Source organism: Cervus canadensis, chromosome 3, assembly GCF_019320065.1.
Source record: "Cervus canadensis isolate Bull #8, Minnesota chromosome 3, ASM1932006v1, whole genome shotgun sequence".
In the NCBI taxonomy this organism is placed as follows: domain Eukaryota; kingdom Metazoa; phylum Chordata; class Mammalia; order Artiodactyla; family Cervidae; genus Cervus; species Cervus canadensis.
This window is the reverse complement of record NC_057388.1, coordinates 42,037,034-42,058,209: the sequence shown is the minus strand read 5'-3', so window position 1 is coordinate 42,058,209 and position 21,176 is coordinate 42,037,034. Positions and strand designations below refer to the sequence as shown.

Genomic DNA, 21,176 nt, shown 5'->3' with positions numbered 1-21,176 from the left:
GGTGTCATCTGTGTATCTGAGGTTATTGACATTTCTCCCAGCAATCTTGATTCCAGCTTATGCTTCATCCAGCCTGGCATTTCATGTGATGTACTCTGCATATATGTTAAATAAGCAGGGTAACAATATACACTTTTGATGTACTCCTTCCCCAGTTTGGAATCAGTCAGTTGTTCTATGTCCAATTCTAACTGTTGCTTGTTGACCTACATACAGGTTTCTCAGGAGGTATGTAACGTGGTCTGGTATTCCCATCGCTTGAAGAATTTTCCACATTTTGTTGTGATCCACACAGTCAAAGGCTTTAGCGTAGTCAATGAAGCAGAAGTAGATGTTTTTCTGGAATTCTCTTGCTTTTTCAATGATCCAATGGATGCTGGTAATTTGATCTCTGGTTCCTCTGCCTTTTCTAAATCTAGTTTGAACATCTGGAAGTTCTCAGTTCACATATTGTTGAACCCTAGCTTGGAGAATTTTACTTTACTAGCATGTGAAATGAGTACAATTGTGCAGTAGTTTGAACATTCTTTGTAAATGGATACACTACCCAAAATCATTCCTTCTCCTCTCCATCACTAAATGGGTAACTGCAGAGAGCCTTGGTGTCTAAGTTTCCTCATCCAGATCCTTAAGCCTAGAAACATATTTGTTTTAGGGAAACCTATTCCTTTATAGGAGTTCCCAGGTGGCACTAATGGTAAAGAACCCGCCTGCCAATACAGGAGACCTAAGAGGTGTTGGTTCAACCCCTGGGTCAGGAAGATCCCCTGGAGGAGGACGTGGCAACCCACTCTGGTATTCTTGCCTGGAGAATCCCAGGAACAGAGGATCCTGGCAGGGTACAGTCCATAGGCTTGTAAAGAATCAGACATGACTAAAGCTACATAGCACACACACACATTCCTTTATAACTTTACACAAGGAGAAAACAAAATTGCAGAGACTTTTACATTCAGCACTGTAGGGGACTAGGAATTTCTTTGCATAGGGTATTACTGATTGCAGATCATACACTGCTTCCTGCCCGTAAACAAATCCTTTGGTAGAAGGAGCAGTTGTGAGTAATAATAAATATGAATTTTTACTGAGCAGTTACATATGCAAGGCACTGTTCAGGTGTTCTATCTGTTAATGCACTTAATCCTCACCATACCCCTTTGCCATAGGTACTGTAATTTATCCTGTTTTACAGATGTAGATGTTGGAGCCCAGGGAGGACAAATAATTAACTCAAGATCACGCTCTCAGTAAGTGGACGAGCAGAGATTCAGACCACTAGAGCCTATGCCTCTCTCCTTCCCCAGAACCCTATTCTCTCAGACATCCACACCATCTTCTGCCTCCATGATTCAGTGCTGAAAGAAATGCAAAACACTTCAAGTATACATAGTTGGCCTTCAGTTGCTATACAGATATGATAGGATTCCTTAAGGGACCCTACCTGTGAGTTGGTTCCTGGCACAAAATTCATAAGCTTCTCAGATGGATCCTCCTCCAAACTTTGATTTCATGAAAATCATGTGAAGAATTTTGCAGCTTTCAAGTTTGTTATTATCTTGGGCATGACTATGTAAAACTTATTGGCTTAAACACTACAGTGCCTGTTAGTCAGTAGAGCTACCGATAGCTCTGTTCATCAGTTCTAAATGTCCTTGGCCTTATCATCAGTAACTGAAAGCTTCCTTGACTTTTTGTAAGTATCTCAGTACTGTTAGTCTAGTAATTATCCAGATCATCTATTCATTGGATCAGCAGTCTAGAAACTTGTATAGGCTATTTTGTATTTCCTGGTCTCTTTGACAAGTGTTTATTAAGAATCTGCTCTAAGCTAGGCACTGTTCTATACAGTGTCACCGAAAGACAGATGCATCAGTCTTGATGAGCTAGGTTATGCTACAGTGACAGACAACTCTCAGTCTCTGTGGGTTGAAACATAAGATTTGTCCTCTGTGCTGCATTTTCCTCATGGGTCATCTGAGGTTCTCATCCAGCACCAAGGATAATGAAGCAGCTGCTAGGTAGCTTCTGGGTGTTGCCAGCCATGTGGCGGAAGGAAAGAGCACATGTGATAAAGGGGACAAGAAATGCAAACTCCCATGTAGCAGGATGCGAAGAACCAGTGTGGCAGTAATGAGCACAGCAGACAGAAGTGAACTTAAGAGAACCCTTAAGAGAACTTACATTGTAGTAAGAGGAGTCAGAACATCAAGAGTAAAAGAAATGAGCAGGATGTTAGATTGATGGGCTAGATAGAAATAAATAAGCTGATGAGATGGAAAGTAAACTTATGCTGGGAAAGATGCTGATTTCAATAGAGTGATCTGGGAGTGGACTTACTGAGAAAGTGACATTTAAATTGAAATCTAAAGGGGAAAGTGTTAGTTGCTCAGTAGTGTCTGACTCTTTGTGACCCCAGGGACGGTAGCCCGCCAGGCTCCTCTTTCCATGGGATTTCCCAGGCCAGAATACTGGAGTGGGTAGTCATTCCCTTCTTTAAGGGTCCTTCCTAACCTGGGGATTGAACCTGGGTCTCCTCCATTGCAGGCAGATTCTTTACTATCTGAGCCACCAGGAAAAGGCTTCCCCAGTAGCTCAGCAGTAAAGAAACTGCCAGCAATGCAGGCAATGCAGGAGACTGGCTCCATTCCTGGGCTGGGAAGACCCCCTGGAGGAGCAAATGGCAACCCCCTCAGTATTCTTGTCTGGGAAGTCCCATGGACAGAGGAACCTGGTGGGCTGCAGTCCAGTTCAGTTCCCATGATGGGCTGCAGTCCATAGGATCGCAAATAGTTAAGACACAACTGAGCACACACACTAATGGTGAAAAAAGCCCAAACAGAAAGAGCTTAAGGCAAGTTTTCCAGTCCGAAGAAACAGCAAAGGCCATGAGGTGGAAAAGAGTTGTGGTGTTGGAGGAACAGAAAGAAGGCCAGGTGGCCTGGGGCTCATTAAGGTTTAGGAATGCTGGGGAGAAGGAGGAGAGGGACAGAGCCAGGTCACGCAGAGCCTTACTGGCCATGGAACAGAGGTGGGATTAGAATCCACTGTATTAGAAACAACTGAAGACTTTTAGGTCAAGCAGTGATATAACCTGATTTAAATTTTTATAGGATCACCCTACAGAAACAATATGTAGTTCAAAACAAGAGTATCTAGAGCACATTCTCCATCCACATGGAAACAGGAGCTTTGAGGGATGCAAAGGTAGATGGAGTTCTGTCCCAGGATCTTGCTTACTGACTGAAGAGGTGGAGCTCCTGAATGTTTTCTTTAAATTTTGTGATAAAATTGCTATTTAAAAGTAGTTCGTGGTTGGAACATGAAGCAACTATGTGCATGTGCATATGTGCATGATTCTTGTGAAAATTACAAATCCATACCCCTATTTGTATATGAGGGAAAAAAAGAAACTCTGACCAGAGTATAATGGGAAGCATCCACTTACTGACCTGAGGCTGTCCTCTGCTGTAACCTCTGATTGCAAATGCTCTTGTCTGCCTTCTGGGACTTATTCCCTTTAGGAACACAACTTATTCTCAACAACCCTGAGCCGTTTTCTTGAACTCACTGCTGCCTGTGTAATTTACATCCCACAGGCATTTCTCAGCCTTTTATTGAAAACTGGTTGTTAAAATGTAAATCTGCCTAAATCCTTGAACAAATCTCTTCCAGTGATAAAAGTAAAGATTTTCTGCATACTCAAGCTGAAGCCTCAATTTACATATTTGGAATTAAAATCAAAATTAGGCTATTTTCAGTAAGACTGGGAAGAATGAGTATGGAGTTGTCATTTTAAAAGGGGAATGTTTTATGTTTCTTAAATATTTGGTAGTTGAGCTGAAATGACTTGGTTTATTCCGATGGACAGTGTTTAGATGACACAGGTAAAGAGGATCAGTTCAGCTCAGTCATTCAGTCATGTCTGACTCTTTGCGACCACATGGACTGCAGCACACCAGGCTTCCCTGTTCATCACCAACTCCCAGAGTTTGCTCACTTATGTCCATTGAGTCAGTGATGCCATCCAACCATCTCGTCCTCTGTCATCCCCTCCTCTTCCTGCCTTTACTCTTTCCCAGCATCAGAGTATTTTCTAATAAGTCAGTACTTTACATCAGGTGGCCAAAGTATTGGAGTTTCAGCTTTAGCAAGAGTCCTTCCAATGAATACTCAGGGTTGATTTCCTTTAGGATGGACTGGTTTGATCTCCTTGCAGTCCAAGGGACTCTCTCTCCCTCTCCTTGCTGTCCAAGGGACTCTCAAGAGTCTTCTCCAACACCACAGTTCAAAAGCATTAATTCCTTCAGTGCTCAACCTTCTTTATGGTCCAACTCTCACATCCATACATGACTACTGTAAAAACCATAGCTTTGACTAGATGGACCTTTGTCAGCAAAGTAAAGTGTCTGCTTTTTAATAGGCTGTCTAGGTTGGTAATAGCTTTTCTTCCAAGAAGCAAGCATTTTTTCATTTCATGGTTACAGTCACCATCTGCAGTGATTTTGGAGCCCAAGAAAAAGAGGCCCAGAGATTGATAAAAAAAATAGATAGATAGATAGATAGAGATACTGCTGTTTCCCTTTTTTGCATTTCTCCATTCATTCATACTTACCTGAGAGGCATTCCATTGACCTGAAGAATTGGAGGCCTCCTCTCTGCAGATCTTGCAGTTAGTTGCCTGCAGGTGTATGTGACAGTCCTGAAAAAGGCAATGTGGAGAAAGGCAGCAGGCAAAAACCAACTGTAGCAGGGACCACTTGAGCCATAATTCTCATATTCTCATGTACATCTGAATCCTTTCAGTTCAGTTGAGTTCAGTTGCTCAGTCGTGTCCAACTCTTTGCGACACCATGGACTGCAGCATGCCAGGCCTCCCTGTCAATCACCAACTACAGGAGTTTACTCAAACTTATGTCCACTGAGTTGATGATGCCATCCAACCATCTCATCCTCTGTCATCCCCTTTTCCTCCCACCTTCAGTCTTTCCCAGCATGAGGGTCTTTTCAAATGAGTCAGTTCTTCACATCAGGTGGCCAAAGTATTGGAGTTTCAGCATCAGTCCTTCCAGTGAATATTCAGGACTGATTTCCTTTAGGATGGACTGGTTGGATCTCCTTGCAGTCCAAGGGACTCTCAAGAGTCTTCTCCAACACCACAGTTCAAAAGCATCAATTCTTCCATGCTCAGCTTTCTTTATAGTCCAACTCTCACATCCATACATGACTACAGGAAAATCCATATTCTTGACTAGATGGGCCTTTGTTGGCAAAGTAATGTCTCTGCTTTTTAATATGCTATCTAGGTTGGTCATAACTTTTCTTCCAAGGAGCAAGTGTCTTTTAATTTCATGGCTGCAGTCACCATCTACAGTGATTTTTGAGCCCCAAAAAATAAGGTCTGTCACTGATTCCACTGTTTCCCCATCTCTTTGCCATGAAGTATGGGACCAGATGCCATGAAAGTATGAGACCAGATGCCATGATCTTAGTTTTCTGAATGTTGAGTTTTAAGCCAACTTTTTCACTCTCCTCTTTCACTTTCATCAAGAGGCTCGTTAGTTCTTCGCTTTTCTGTCATAAGGGTGATGTTATCTGCGTATCTGAGGTTATTGATATTTCTCCCAGCAGTCTTGATTCCAGCTTGTGCTTCATCCAGTCCAGCATTTCTCATGATGTACTCTGCATAAGTTAAATAAGCAGGGTGACAATATATGGCCTTGACGTACTCCTTTTCCTATGTGGAACGAGTCTGTTGTTCCATGTCCAGTTCTAACTGTTGCTTCTTGACCTGCATACAGATTTCTCAAGAGGCAGATCAGGGAGTCTGGTGTTCCCATTTCTTTAAAAATTTTCCACAGTTTGTTGAGATACACACAGTCAAAGGCTTTGGTGTAGTCCATAAAGCAGAAGTAGATATTTTTCTGTAACTCTCTTGCTTTTTTGATGATCCAACAGATATTGACAATTTGATCTCTGGTTCCTCTGCCTTTTATAAATCCAGCTTCGACATCTGGAAGTTCACAGTTCACATACTGTTGAAGTCTGGCATTACTCTGCATAATTTTGAGCATTACTTTACTAGCGTGCGAGATGAGTGCAATTGCGTGATAGTTTGAGCATTCTTTGGCATTGCCTTTCTTTGGGATTGGAATGAAAACTGAACTTTTCCAGTCCTGTGGCCACTGCTAAGTTTTCCAAATATGCTGGCATATTGAATACAGCACTTTCACAGTATCATATTTTAGGATTTGAAATAGCTCAACTGGAATTCCATCACCTCTACTAGCTTTGTTCATAATGATGCTTCCTAAAGCCCACTTGACTTCACATTCCAGGATGTCTGGCTCTAGGTGAGTGATCACATCATCGTGATTATCTGGGTTGTGAAGATCTTTTTTGTATAGTTCTGTGTATTCTTGCCATCTCTCCTTAATATCTTCTGCTTCTGTTAGAATCCTTTGGGAGGTTTTAAAATGCAGATTCTTTTTCAATAGGACTGGGGTGGTATGCTGCATAACAAATTATTCCCAACTGAGTGGCCTAAGGCAACGTCTGTTATCTTCTAGTTTCTGTGAGTTAGGAATTCAGGTTCTGGCACAGGACCTCTCCTGAGGTTGCACACAAAGTAAAAGCCAGAAGTGCATTCATCTGAAGAACCAACCAGGGCTGGAGGTTCTCTTTCCAAGATGCTCACTTATCTGGCTATTGGCAAGAGGCCAGTTTCTCTCAGTGAACTTGTCCACAGGCTCTTTGTGTGTCCTTCCAGGGGGAGAGAGAGAGGCAAGAGAGTGCAGACGCCTGTTATGGCCTCATCTCAGAAGTCACCCAATGTCTCTTCTACCATGCTCTGTGTAACAGTAGCAAGTTACTAGGTCTAGCCACTCTGAAAAAGAGGAGAATTAAGCTTCACTTTTTGATGGGAGGAGTGTCAAACAGTTTGTGGAGATGGTTTAGAAAACTTCACAGGTGGAACCTGTTCCCAGATGATGCAGGTGCTGATCCTTGGACCAGACTTTGAGTAGAAGGTGCTAAAGGGCCACCAGTGAGATTTTAGTCTAATGATGCCTTAGTTTTGGTACCATATCTACTTTCCAAATAGGTCTTCTGAGATAACTATCTAAATTATTTATTCATTCTCACTTGCTCTCTCTCATGTTACAAATATCAACCATATCAAACAAATTAATGTCCACAAGAAAACTATATTTTGAGCAAGCAACAAGGGTTGGAGACTGGAGTTTTGTCAGACACTCCTCACCTTGATTAGAATAAAGATGAGAAAGAGCCTCCCTTCAATTTTCTTCAGGAACTTTGATGTGGTTCTGTCCCTTCTGCAACACATGAGTCTGACTTCCACCCACTGAAGCTCCAGCTGCCCATGTCTACACCCATACACAACATAGTTCTCCCCACAGAGTTCCTCTTCTTTGAGCTGTTTTTATTCTCTCATCAAACACAATGATTTCTTCTATTTTAAATATAGTAACATTAATTCTCTTGAGATTTCTTTTGCATGTTAGATGTTATTATCCCTGACATCACCCCTTGTCAGATGTAGTGACAATAATTCCATGTAATATCAATTAACCTTAAAAGGCATTCTTTTAGTTCTATATTTTATCATATTATTTCTTGAAACAATTTTACTAAACTCTTTGCTATGCAGTACAACACAGAGACTGAAATATTCTGCTTAGTTAATAATGAGGAAACTAAAAAGATATTATATGAACCCTGGATTATTTTTCCAGAAAGATTGAGGGAACACGGCATTGTAGCTCAGATGGTAAAGAATCTGCCTACAATGCAGGAGATCCTGGTTCATTTCCTGGGTTGGGAAGATCCCCTGGAGCAGGAAATGGCAACCCACCCCAGTATTTTGCATGGAGAATTCCATGGACAGAGGAGCCTGGCAGGTTACAGTCCATGGGGTCACAAAGAATTGGACACAACTGAACGACTTTCACTACTACTACTACTAGAAAGATTGAGCTATAATAAAATTAATATAACAAATACAAATTTACTAGACATAATTTATGTGAATATTCAGCTAGCACTTCAGTATCCCCAGTGATAATTTTGAATATACAGTGCCAGTCTTAGGAACAGTTATGGAATAGGCAATTAGATAGATGCCAAAAAAGCCCTCTGCCCTTCCCATCAAATAGAATATATATATTTTTAATTATTTGCTAATGATATTTATATTATATGTATATATATATTCTGTTGACTCCTACCATTTCATCATTAGCAGTTTTTTCCTTTGCATTCAATATTACCCTTCCCCTGTGTCCTCTTTTAAAATAAGAAATGTTCCTGGGAGAAGTAGGAGGAATCGCACATGAAGTATCTTAAACTTTCATGTGTATTCCCTAAATCACACTTCTCTGGTGATCAGCAGAGGGAGATGGGGCAGAAGAGAAACATGAAGGGGAGAAGGTGAAACAAGAGAGGAAGGTCAGAGTAACGTCAGAGCGGAGTGAGTTCTTCTGCTTTGCTATGTAGTAATTTGTCTTTATCAGTCTTCATTGACCAAGGTCTGACAGAGTATGAAATGCCTGTAAAAGTATCCTTCTGCTTAAGAGAATTTCAGATTGACCTGTGCTTCCTATCTGGTGCATCAGCGGCAAAGAGCCCTTCTTGATTTTGTGCTGAGAGATTGAGATATTCCTTCTGAGTATATAATAATGATATGAGACTTTGTACTGTTCAGGACAGAATCTAAAATTCAAATACATAATCTGAAGTGCATTTTATGTCCCCCTTACCAACCTCCTCATTGCTCATACAAAGCTGAGTGGTCTTTAAAAGAGCTTATGTATTTTTTCCCCATTTCCTAGGAGTTGGTGCATCAGAAACTGTCAAGAAATTGATGAGCCTTCAGGTCTACTAATTCATTCCTTGGAAGTTAGACAAATGTGCCCTCATTCTATGAGATGCAATTTGAAGTTTCTAGTACAGTCTTGCCACTTAAAATAATACTGTTTCTTGCCTTTTTTGCCTCTAGGAAAACTGTCCAAGTAACTGGATTTATGTCTTTTAACACAGGGCTTGTTGTTCAGTATTCAAATGACAATGGGATACTCTGGCATTTGCTTCGAGAGCTGGACTTCATGTCATTTCTGGAACCACAGATCATTTCCATCGACCTTCCACGAGAGGCAAAGACACCTGCTACAGCTTTTCGATGGTGGCAGCCCCAACATGGCAAGTTACTGCTCACCCCAACTTTCCTGGTAGCATTTAGATCATCCGGTTAAAGCCACTTTGTATTGTGTGTTTTTTAATTTGCTGTCAGTTTCTAGATAATTTGATTTAAAACTGCAGTCATAAAGATATTCATATTGCTATATAATGAACCTCCTGTAACTGCTTTTATTCATCTGATTTCAGGGAAGCATTCAGCCCAGTGGGCCTTGGATGATGTCCTTATAGGAATGAATGACAGCTCTCAAACTGGGTTTCAGGATAAATTTGATGGATCTTTAGATCTGCAAGCCAACTGGTATCGAATCCAAGGAGGTCAAGTTGATATTGACTGTCTCTCTATGGATACTGCTCTGATATTCACTGAAAACATAGGTATACATTTTCACTTGATAAGGGGAGAATATTTAATTAACTAGAGGACTAAATTAACTAAAGCCCAAGAGGAGATTCTCTAATGCCAAACCATGTGCATAACTGCCTGTGCTGAAGGAGGCAGTTGGAAATAGCAAGTTGTTTTGTCTTCTAGTGTGACTTGGTGAACCCAATGACAGTTTTTGCAGGGACTGTCTTTCATGTCATGCATAATATGACCAATGTTTCTTAAAAGTGAGGCAAAATATCTTTCTGAGAACATTCCTGTGTTTTATAATTTGCAGAATTAGAATTTGCAGACTCTCTGTTAGCCTGTCTCAAGGCGGTAAGGCTTTTCAAGTTAGCAGCCGTCCATATTTCTGAGTCTGTGCTAACTAGATAAAAACAGTCAGTGTGAGATGAAAAGTCAAAGCACATGTGAGACGCTATAGATAAGATATTATTTTTGTTTACTACTGAAAGCATGACAAGCAGAAACACCAAATAAGAGAGAGAGCACAATTATGTGCTACCATTAAACTTTTCCTTTTTCGTAGGAAAACCTCGTTACGCTGAGACCTGGGACTTCCATGTGTCAGCATCAACTTTCTTGCAGTTTGAAATGAGCATGGGCTGTAGCAAGCCCTTCAGCGACTCCCACAGTGTACAGCTCCAGTATTCTCTGAACAATGGCAGGGACTGGCATCTTGTCACTGAAGAATGTGTTCCTCCAACCATTGGCTGTCTGCACTACACAGAAAGTTCAATTTACACCTCCGAGAGATTCCAGAATTGGAAGCGGATCACTGTCTACCTTCCACTCTCCACCATGTGAGAATTGTCATTTGGCTACATGTCAGAACTTCAGGTTTCTGTCACCTAATTGGAAAATAATTGTGATGCCACTTGGAAATTCTATTACTCTTTCATGAGAATTATGCATGGAACATACCAGTGGGGAGAGAAAGTTCTAGGTGGTTGGGTAATAACTTTTAAATACGGTTAGGAGTTCCAGGAGTTTTATGAGGGTGAACTTTTCTGCTTCTTCAGCAACCTGAAGGCTGCCCAACAGATTCAGGTTTTAAATTGTTGTAAAAATAAACATCTGCCCAATAACCAGAGTGATACTTAGCCACATGAAGCAGTTTGTAAAATCATTAGATGTAGAAGAGTGTCCTTAGTTGTTATTGGCTTTTCTCTTTTAATCTCCACACCACAATAAGAGTAAAAGGTTCATTCTTTTGAAATGCTCATATCATTTTACATCTTTATTCCCCTCCGTAGGATCTCAGATTACATTCAGCCCTACCTTATGTTAGGGCTTACAGCAGGTTCCCACTTCTGTGGTTTAGGTGTTGGATAGTGGAGGATCTTTCTAGGAACTAATGTTACTGTGGTGGGTGAGAGAGTTTGTACCATCCTGGGGCTGCTCTCCCCAGATCCCTACATCTTCCTTCCACTGCCCTGCTCTGAATTGTAGGCACATTGGCCTCTGCAAGCTGCATTTGCCAGCTGCATGTGTTTTCTGGCTTCCTGGTAGGTTTAGGGAGTAACAGATAATGGCAAGAAAGTGGAAGGTGGAAACAAAGTTAAACCAGGGTATTCCTCCCCCTCCCTCTCTATCTCAAGTACATCTTGGCCAAGTTCAGCAGCTCCAGCTCCACCACGGTGTCTCTCAGGGTGACACTGGCCCCTGGCACTAGCAGCACCTCCTCCTGTATCTCTCCATCTTTGGACTTGCAGTGGCTTCCTGACTTTCCTAAACTCTTATTTCCTCACTGATGCTGCCACTCACTATGCATCTAGTATTTGTAAATTCTCTCCGTTAAACACTTAGAGTGGTTTCCATTTTCCTGGTTCCATTTTGATTCAGAGATGTGCAAACAAGTGGCAGGAAAAAAAACACCGGAAATCAATGTGTTTTAGTATTTAACCTAAAACAGTTTCCTGTGGACCCCAGAACTTTAAAGAATGCTCACTTGTAGCTTATTTATTCACTCTATTTTTATTCAACAAACATTTACTGAATATCTCTGCCTGCAATGCAAGAGACACAAGAGACATGGGTTCAATCCCTGGGTCGGGAAGATCCCCTGGAGAAGGAAATGGCAACCCACTTCAGTATTCTTGCTTGGAAAATCCCATGGACAGAGGACCCTGGCAGGCTACAGTCCACGGGGCCGCAAAAGAGTCAGACACAACTTAGCTACTAAACAACATTATGTGTTAGATCTCTGGTACAAAATGAATAAGATGATGCCTGGATCCAAATATATGATTTAGGATAACAGGTATCTAAACAGTTATTTATACTCTAAAATGCTAACAGTGACAAAACCCAGGGATATTATTGAAACAAAGGGGGATACTACCCAACTCAGTTTGGGGAGATCGAATGGAGCTTTCTGCAGGAACTGATGTCTGAGTTGAGTCTGCATTAGTGAATAGAGCTTATCTGAGTGAAGAGAGCTTGCGGGAGGTCATATGTGCTGTTGTAAGCCAAAAAAAAATCCCAGAGACCAGAAGAAATATGAGTTGATGGGAAAACTCAAGGACTCGATGCTATTAGAGTACAGTTGTGAAGAAATAGGCAAAGATGAGGCAAGAGAAGAGGGCAGATGATGAAGGGGGCATGTATTTCATATTAGCAGTTTGGCATGTGCAGGGGAACCATTTAAAGTGTGTTAAACTGAGTGGTGACATGATTAGATTTCCGTTTCAGAGCCACCACTCTGGCAGCTGTGTTGCATTGAAGGAGGACTTGTGTGGGGAAAACAATAGCACTTGAAATGTTACTATTGAAATTCCACTTCAAGTCAACTGTGTTTTACATTCCAAATAACTAACACATTTCTGCTGTGCAATCTGTTCCTAAATGAGAGACTGCTACTGCTGTTTGGTAAAGCTGTACATATTTCTGAATAAAATGGTCTTCTGACAGTATATCCCAGTTAACAGATTGCAGATATAATAAAAAAAAAACATGGGGGTGCATCACATCATTCTAGTCCTCACCTTTATGGGAACCAGGTCCTCAGAAACCAAAACAGAGGCAGAAGTTAGATGAGGCTTCCATTTACTACCTCAGAAACATTAGGGACAGTAGGACAGAGACCTCATGGCAAGAACTTTGTAAGATTCCAACTTATCCTCATGTTCATCATCCTCAGTCTCTTTTCCAGTACTGAAAAGTTGTAAAAGCCTGAAAGCAAAAACTAACATTCTGCATAGAGTTAAAACACAGAATAAGTTGATAGTTCAAACTAACTTTTCCAAGTCACATGTGTTCAGAGGCTCTTATATGAAAGAAATGGTGAAATATTTTTAAAGTATGTTTTCTACTCTCCTGTTTTTGGGTCAAGAGTAAACAACATCCAAAATTTGGTACAAAACAAACTGTGTCGAATAAGAGAAAACTGGAACCCTGAGGAAGACACTTTTAAAATGAAAGAATTAAATGTTTTGTTTTTGAAGGTTGCCACTCAAACCAAGTACGATTTGTTTACTTTCTATTTTGTTTTGTTTTTCTTAGATCTCCCAGGACCCGGTTCAGATGGATCCAGGCCAACTACACTGTGGGGGCTGACTCCTGGGCTATTGATAATGTTGTGCTGGCTTCAGGGTGTCCTTGGATGTGCTCAGGACGAGGGATTTGTGATGCTGGACGCTGTGTGTAAGTTAATGAAACTGGTAGTTTCTTTCTTTGTAATGCAAAAAGAAAGATAGTATGTTGATCTCATGATGTATAATGCCTTTTCTCCACTCATTTTTTTCCTTAGGTGTGACCGGGGCTTTGGTGGAGCCTACTGTGTTCCTATCATCCCTCTACCCTCGATTCTTAAAGATGATTTCAATGGGAACTTACATCCTGACCTTTGGCCTGAAGTGTATGGTGCAGAGAGGGGGAATCTGAATGGTGAAACCATCAAGTCTGGAACATCGCTCATTTTTAAAGGGGTCAGATAAGATTCTTCACTAGCACTGAAATTCCTGTCTTTTCTCAATGCTCCACACCAATGCATTTTTGTTCAGATGATATATTATTGTATAAACTGTTACTGTCTTCTAACACATATCATGTTTCCTCTTACATTCACTGAGATCATTTTTTATGATCACTTGGGCATTAAACTCCTCCCTTGCTTTGGTAATCAGACCTTCCTTACATTCTGCTGGAATTACATATGTAAAAATTATATATACACTATTTCTAGAATCTTGACTTCTAGAATGTAACATTTTGTGTGTTTTCAGATATTTAACTTGAAATATTTTTCTAAATGACTTTATGGAATATCTTTGCTTTTTCCTTCCATTTTCTTTCTTTTCCTCCTGCCAATACAAACATTTGGTGACTCTAAGAAAACCAAACATTTAAGTCAAGTTAAATCATTAGTGTATTTTTTGTATTTCAACCTAAATGTTGGTTAGAGGATTATTAAGCAATTATGTGAAACTGTGCTGAGCTGGCACATCTTCGTATGTGAATACGTGCCACATCCTGCCCCTCTCAGCTGGGGCAGTTGGCTAATCTAGGTGTGCAAATGAAATCTTTAACAAAAATCCGCATGGTCTCTGTACAACCTTAATGATTAACACCTAACACTTAGAAAATTAGACACCCGGGAACTTTTTCAATTATAGTTAATAGATGCTGGCTATCATTCTTGTTTGAGTCCAGAATTCTCAAGTTTTTAGATGAGATAGAAAAAGACTTTAGGGGTCAGCGAGATTCACAAGTCCCTGAGAGCAGTAAGTGACTGAAGAAATTGAGGTAGGACATTTCAGGGTAGAGACTGCTGTTTTGATTGTGTGCATTTTAATTCTTGTCTGAGGCTTTAGCTCTTATTACCACTATCTATTTGAAGCAATTGACAAGACCACAAAAGATAAATCCTGTGATTCAAATATCTTTACCTGATAAAATTTTAAGCAGTAAATTAACCTGGTTTCTAGATCCTATGAACAAGGGAAACATATAGTCTTTTATATTAGGATTAAGTATTTTCTCTTAAAAAAAAGTATTTTTTCTTTAGCCATCCAAATGCAAGGGCAGCCAAGCGTTATATGTGTTGGACATAGGCTATCTATCAGTCCTGCAGGATGCAAAGAGGGCTCAAAAATGCCATTCAGTAGGTTGTAGTTTGACCTAGAAAGGCATTCTTTTGTGAAAAAGGAAATGATAGTTTCTTTTCAATGTTTATAGATTCAGGAGTGCTATCTGCTATTAAAATATCTTTGCATTTAGCGCAAATGGATTACTGAACCTGGAAGAGGATCAGAAAAAAAGCATCTGTATGAGCTAGAATATATGTAGAAGCAGGGCAATACAGTTCCATTGGGCAATATTCCATATCAAGTACTTAACTGTAAATAAAATTTAAAATGTGAAAGAAAGATGCTTTTGTATTTGAGATCACGCTGACTTTCAACAAAATTGCTCCTACAAGATACACTATGAAATGTGTCCTTTAATGCCTGACTTATATTGGCCCATGGGAGCAAGTTTATACTCACATTCTATAATCAAGGGTGAAGAGGAATCATATTCCTTTATCTTGATGTTGTCAAGGGATATTTATGAACTGGATCTGTTAACTACCCACCTCAAAGCTTTTTCATTGTAAGATGAAGTGACCTTTTCCCATGACCTTAACCTCTATATGGCGCCAAGCTATGAAAACATCCAAGGCCTTAAGCTGATAAGTGTATGAGGGAAAGGGTAAAGACATCAAGACATGGAGGATAGGCAGTGACCAAGCATTGTGGACTGAGCAGGGCAGTGGATTATTAAGATAAAAGAAAAATAAGACTGGAAATATAAGGCTTTTATACAACCACCTTCAATCCTGGAAGTTTGAATATATGCTTTGTATAAATGCAGTTGCTTTTTCATTATGATATCAAATAATTCTCAAATTCTAAATTTAGCATTATCTAGATATCTCTCCCCAAACCAAAAGATGATTTAATAAACAAAACACTGATGTTTTATAAAGGATGGAGGATAGGTTTCAGAATCTGACATATCTGAATTTGAATTCTACTATCATCACTTTTGCAATCTTGAGCAAGTTACTGACCTTCTCAGATTTTCCGTTTCCCTATGTGCAACAAGAAGAATATGTTTCACTTATGAGTGAAAGGTGTTTTAAAAGAGTAAAGTGGTTCTTTTAGAACCCAGCATGCCGTGGGCACTCAATGTGTGGTTGCTCTGTAACAGGGAAGCCCATTACAAAATTAGTCTTATTTAAAATTTTTCAGCTATTAAAGAATGTATTACAAAATAAATATTAAGAAGAGGAAGAATTTGCTTCCTCTACATTACATTCCACTTGGTATCTGTTAGCTGATAATTAAGAAGCCAGTAGACAGTTCAGTGTCCACTCAGTATCGGCCAGCCCTACACCACCAAAGAACCACTTCATTCAGAGTCATACTTGAGAAACTGAAAGGCTTGTTAGTACCTAGGACATTTCCATAGCGAAATTCTATTTTACTGGGCTGTCACTGCAATCCTGCATACATGGAGAAAACAAGCTGTGGAGCTGTCAATCCCAGGCAACCAGAAATAGTTAATTAGCAGAAAAATTACTAAAGCCAGTGTGATCACTTTCCGCCTTCCTTGGCTTCTCTGCATGAGCGCTTCCAGCCTGGGCTTAGGGACTTGCTTAGTTACGCCTTATTTAACTTGACCAACTGGAGGGTGTTGTGTCAGCCTGAATGAGAGCCTCCCGGGGCTGTCAGAGCACGCAAAGGAGTAAGTTCCTAAGACTCTTTGGAACCCTGAAAAAGTTACCTATTAGCTTCTAGCTTCCAGCAGGAGCTGGCACATTTTCCGTCTGTTTCCTCTTTACTCCTCTCACAACATGCTGTGATCAAAGGAGGCTGTTTTTTAAAAAGGTTTATAGATATATAATAGTATCATTTTTGCACTGCTTTCTATAAAAGTCACAGCAAAGTGTGACTTAGAGTTGAGCCAATGAAATGTTATTCAAGCATAGGGAATGAAGGCCATTAAAAGGGGAAATGATCAATTTTTCCTTCCAAACTGGACCAAGTACTGTCTCTTGATCATTATGCATCTATTATTTAGCTAAGTTAGATGTATAAAATCAAAGGAAAATACTCTCACAAATAAAGTAAGATTTCTTAACATGTATGTTTTTTTGTTTGCAGGAAGGACTACGGATGCTCATTTCAAGAGATCTAGACTGTACCAACACGATGTATGTCCAGTTCTCACTTCGATTTATAGCAAAGGGTAAGTCATTTCTATGGGTATGAATTCACTATTTCCCTTCAAGCAAATTTCCCCGTATATGATTCCTCCTCCACAAAGAAATAACAGATTTTAGGCCATAAATTTTGTTATATGGGAGAACTAACATAAATTTGAGTGCATAAGTGTTCACCAATGTTCTTCTATAATATATATTCATTTTAATGTCGGGGTAAGATTACTACTTATTTTATAATGATTTCATATAGAAATAGTAATCATACTAGTCCTCTGCTGGTTAAATTTATCATCACATCCCTGAATCTTTTTTTCACCACTTATGTCTAGCTGAAAGAAATTTAAATTTAAAAAATTTAGCTTTTGGAAACTTGGGATTTTCTTTCACAGATGTAAACCCCTAAAGCCAACTCCGACCTTTCATATTAACTAAATAATTTTCCTGACAAATAATGTCATTTGGATATAAGGAATTTTCAAGTAGATTTTTGATAATATCTTGAGATGTAAATGACCCTTTATAGAGCTGTGAAGCCTATAGAATCAAAAATTTTTAATATTTCCTAAATGAAATATGGAAAGATATGTGTTCATATTGAGGAAAAGAGGGAGATAGTACTGTGTGAAAAATCCACGATTTGGTGTGTGTTTTGAGATCTATTTATCCAGAAATTGCAACCCATCATCACCTCAACTTGCCTCAGAAGAATTTGGACTGTAAAGCATCTATGTGAATGCAAGTGAGGTTATGCATTGATGCAAAAAAAAAAAATAGTCTAAGATTGTACAGTATTCCCGTTTTTATCACAATGTGTTTATGCCTGTGTTTTCTTCTTTCTAGGTACCCCAGAGAGGTCCCATTCTATTCTATTGCAATTCTCCATCAATGGTGGAATCACCTGGCACCTGATGGATGAATTTTACTTCCCTCAAACTACCAACATACTTTTCATTAATGTTCCCTTGCCCTATACTGCCCAAACCAACGCTACAAGATTCAGACTCTGGCAACCTTATAATAATGGTAAAAATACTTAAGTTCTCCTATTATCAAAACTGATTGTGGCATGTTAACATGCTTTCGCCTAAGGTGTGGAGGAAGGGTTTGTCAGCTAAGTGACTTTGCTGTCGATAGCACATTTTGCATGCTTCACTTTTGAGGAGTTTCAAGGAATATCTAGCTTTATATATCTCTACCTTCATACTTGACTATATATTGTCTTCGTGTTTGACTCCTATGCAAATATAGCTAAATCCTGTCATAGAGCTATGCTTTTTAAAAAATAATCCAGCTCTACCATTAGGTACTCATCAGTTGTAACTACATTTTTTACTGAATTCATTTAGGAATACATAGTTCTGAGTGCAGCACTTCGTTAATGAGACAGAACAATGTTAGAGCAAAATGCCGTGACAAAGAGGGACCGACAGAAGCAGATAGTGCCTGAGATAAAATATTCTGTCATATACACTTGACTCAGTGATAAGTTAAAGTGAATGTATAATTTAACAGCATTTTCAGATTGTTATAGAAAACAATTTTACAGATTTGTAATGTTTTATTACTTACTGTATTTCTATTAACTGCTTTTTATAAAGGACCAGACTCTACCAAATTGTACCTTTAATGGCCTAGGTAAGCACAGAGATATCATATTAAGCAAATTCTTTGCAAAGGTAACACAAGAGTGGATAAGAAAAATGTACTTCCATCTCTAAAACTTAACCTGAGTGTTTCCTTTATAACCAGTAAGTCAAAAAATAAAATAATTGTAACTTATTGTGAACAGAAAAAATAATCTTATATAATCGCTGAGTCCAAAAATGCCGCCAGTTTTACAATCCAGAGGTTAGTTGTCTTCATATTATGTTTGGAATGCTTACCAATTTTTCTTCATTTCTTTCACCAACTGCTTCCAAAACAAGAAAAGGGAAGAAAGCTACTAGGATTAGAACAGTGACAGGATTAGAGAGGGAAAGGCACATGTGACTTCATTTAAATCATCAGGTTGTTTCTATAGGCTTCTGTTTATAGATCCTTTTATATATTTTATAAGAATTCTACTAAAAGTAGGAATCAGTGGAGAAGCAACCTTGGGGAACCTTGTTGTTTCTGCTTGCCGTGGTCGTATCATCTCGTTTCCAGTGCAATCCAAGCAGTGTTTTGCAAAAGCACTGGGCTTACCCATCTTATCTTCTCAGTAATGGCTTCTCAGTGGCTCAGTGGTAAAGAATCTGCCTGCAATGCAGGAGACCCGGGTTTGATCCCTGGGTTGGGAAGATCCTCTGGAGAAGGAAATGGCAACCAATTCTAGTATTTTTGCCTGGAAAATCCCATGGATAGAGGAGCCTGGTGGGGCTACAGTCCATGGGGTCACAAAAGAGTTGGACACGACTTAGCAATAAAACAGCAAATATCTTACTTAAACACTCTACCTGAGTTGCTGAATCAAATTCTATGACAGCCTAAAGAGTGATTTTCCTAATTTTCTGTATGTTCACCTATAGCTCCAACTAAACATACATGTTTTGAAAGGCATTAAGGGAAAAATAAAGTAACATATAACAGAATGTTTTCTTCTGTGTAGTTTTTAACAATGAAATAAAGCTGCACAACAAGCCAGTGTTGTAATGGCCATGGTCCTTAAGCCTAAAGGAAACATGATTCTGAGTCATGAGTTGACTCTAAAATATCCTGAGTTGCTCCATAAATAGACTAGTTAGTGTAACTCATTTCTAAATCCACAGGCTGACCATCCATGCTCATATATTCAGGCATGTTACAGATTCTCCTAAACCATGAAAGCATGACTCAAAGCCCACGCTTGCTGCTGGAGGGTCCATGGTACCATAGCACTGCTGTGACAGGAAGGGAAGCAAACCCTTACCAGTCTTCTGAAATTAGTGAGGCTCTTCCATGCAGTGTCAACTTAAAAGGATTGAAAGCGTAATTTTTTTCCGCACTTTAATCTGATAACACAGTATTGTATAGTTTGTGCTTCTTTGTCTAGGAGGCATATGTTTAAACCAATAGTTACTGAGTTCCTTCTGTCCTTTCTTCCTTTGAGCAAAAATGTTCATCCAGTTTTCACCTTTGAAAAACTTGCTTTATCCAAAAATGCCATAGGTAAGAAAGAAGAAATCTGGATTGTTGATGACTTCATCATTGATGGAAATAATTTAAACAACCCTGTGATGCTTCTGGATACTTTTGATTTTGGGCCCAGAGAAGACAATTGGTTTTTCTATCCTGGTGGTAACATTGGTCTTTATTGCCCATATTCTTCCAAAGGAGCACCGTAAGTATTTAATTGAAAAGTTAAAAATAAAGCCACTGCTCTATAGAGATCACAGTGAGCTTTTGCCTAAATGGATTCCTTGTTGTTTTCTTGTATAACAGTGAGGAAGATTCAGCTATGGTGTTTGTTTCCAATGAAGTTGGTGAGCATTCCATTACTACTCGTGACCTGAATGTGAATGAGAACACCATCATACAATTTGAGGTACTTGACTTTGTTCTATTAGTAATGCTTTAAATTTTATCTTGAACAAAATCTAGGAACGAGGAGGAAAATCTCAGATGATTTCATGCATTATGACTTTCCATTTTTGTGCAAGGACAAAAGAGGTTTTACATCATAATTCATTTTTATTAGCAGAATGTATTGTCCTACCAAAGTGTATTTCTGAATTTTTAGTCCTTTATTTATGACATAATTTCCTCACCTACTACAATGAGAAATTGTCAAAATAAATTATTTCAAACATTATAAAAATGAAAAGGACTATACTATTCTAGTGTTATTTTCACAATGTTTATGTGTTACTTAAGATCTGGGTTAGTGTGATTATAGTCTATACCAGGCCAGCACTTTTGTTTAATATTTATCATGATGTCATGAATTTTACAGATAAAATAATGCTTACTATTTTTTTTTAATTTCTGTATATTTCATTACTCTTCATGGACTCCTTATATTTTTCAAGACAGAAATTAAAAATGTATGGAAGAAAAATTTTTATATATTTTTAAAACTTAGATAAAATCAGCAGAACCAAAGATACATTGTGCTAAGATTCAATAGTCTTAACTTCTGAAGATACTTGTTTCGTGATTGAAACCTATACTAATCATTGGACAGGCTTAAATTAGTGCCTAATTGTGTCAACAAAATTTTTAATATTTGCTCTAGATTAATTGTATCCTCTAAATTAGAGTTGTTTTCTTTCATCTTAAAATCAGAGACCAAATGATGGCCTTAGTGGAGAAATTATTCTCTATTTTAAGCTTTCTGTTATATTTTCTAATTTTTTTAAGTTATTTATATAACCTTATTTTATATTTTCTATTATTTATGCTTTAAATGTT

The 21,176-nt window shown here is 38.9% G+C and overlaps 1 protein-coding gene across 4 annotated transcripts in view; it reads left to right on the top strand.

Moving 5' to 3' along the window:
• Positions 1-21,176, top strand: part of RELN (reelin) — a 523,209-nt gene that overhangs the window by 426,856 nt on the left and 75,177 nt on the right. For all 4 annotated transcript variants that reach the window (XM_043462977.1, XM_043462976.1, XM_043462975.1 and 1 more), the window contains 9 exons: positions 9,055-9,213; positions 9,400-9,588; positions 10,125-10,398; positions 13,100-13,240; positions 13,347-13,524; positions 16,747-16,831; positions 17,649-17,831; positions 19,935-20,106; positions 20,208-20,310. In XM_043462977.1, the coding sequence (XP_043318912.1) occupies positions 9,055-9,213; positions 9,400-9,588; positions 10,125-10,398; positions 13,100-13,240; positions 13,347-13,524; positions 16,747-16,831; positions 17,649-17,831; positions 19,935-20,106; positions 20,208-20,310 (1,484 nt within the window). The remainder of the gene's footprint in view (positions 1-9,054; positions 9,214-9,399; positions 9,589-10,124; positions 10,399-13,099; positions 13,241-13,346; positions 13,525-16,746; positions 16,832-17,648; positions 17,832-19,934; positions 20,107-20,207; positions 20,311-21,176) is intronic.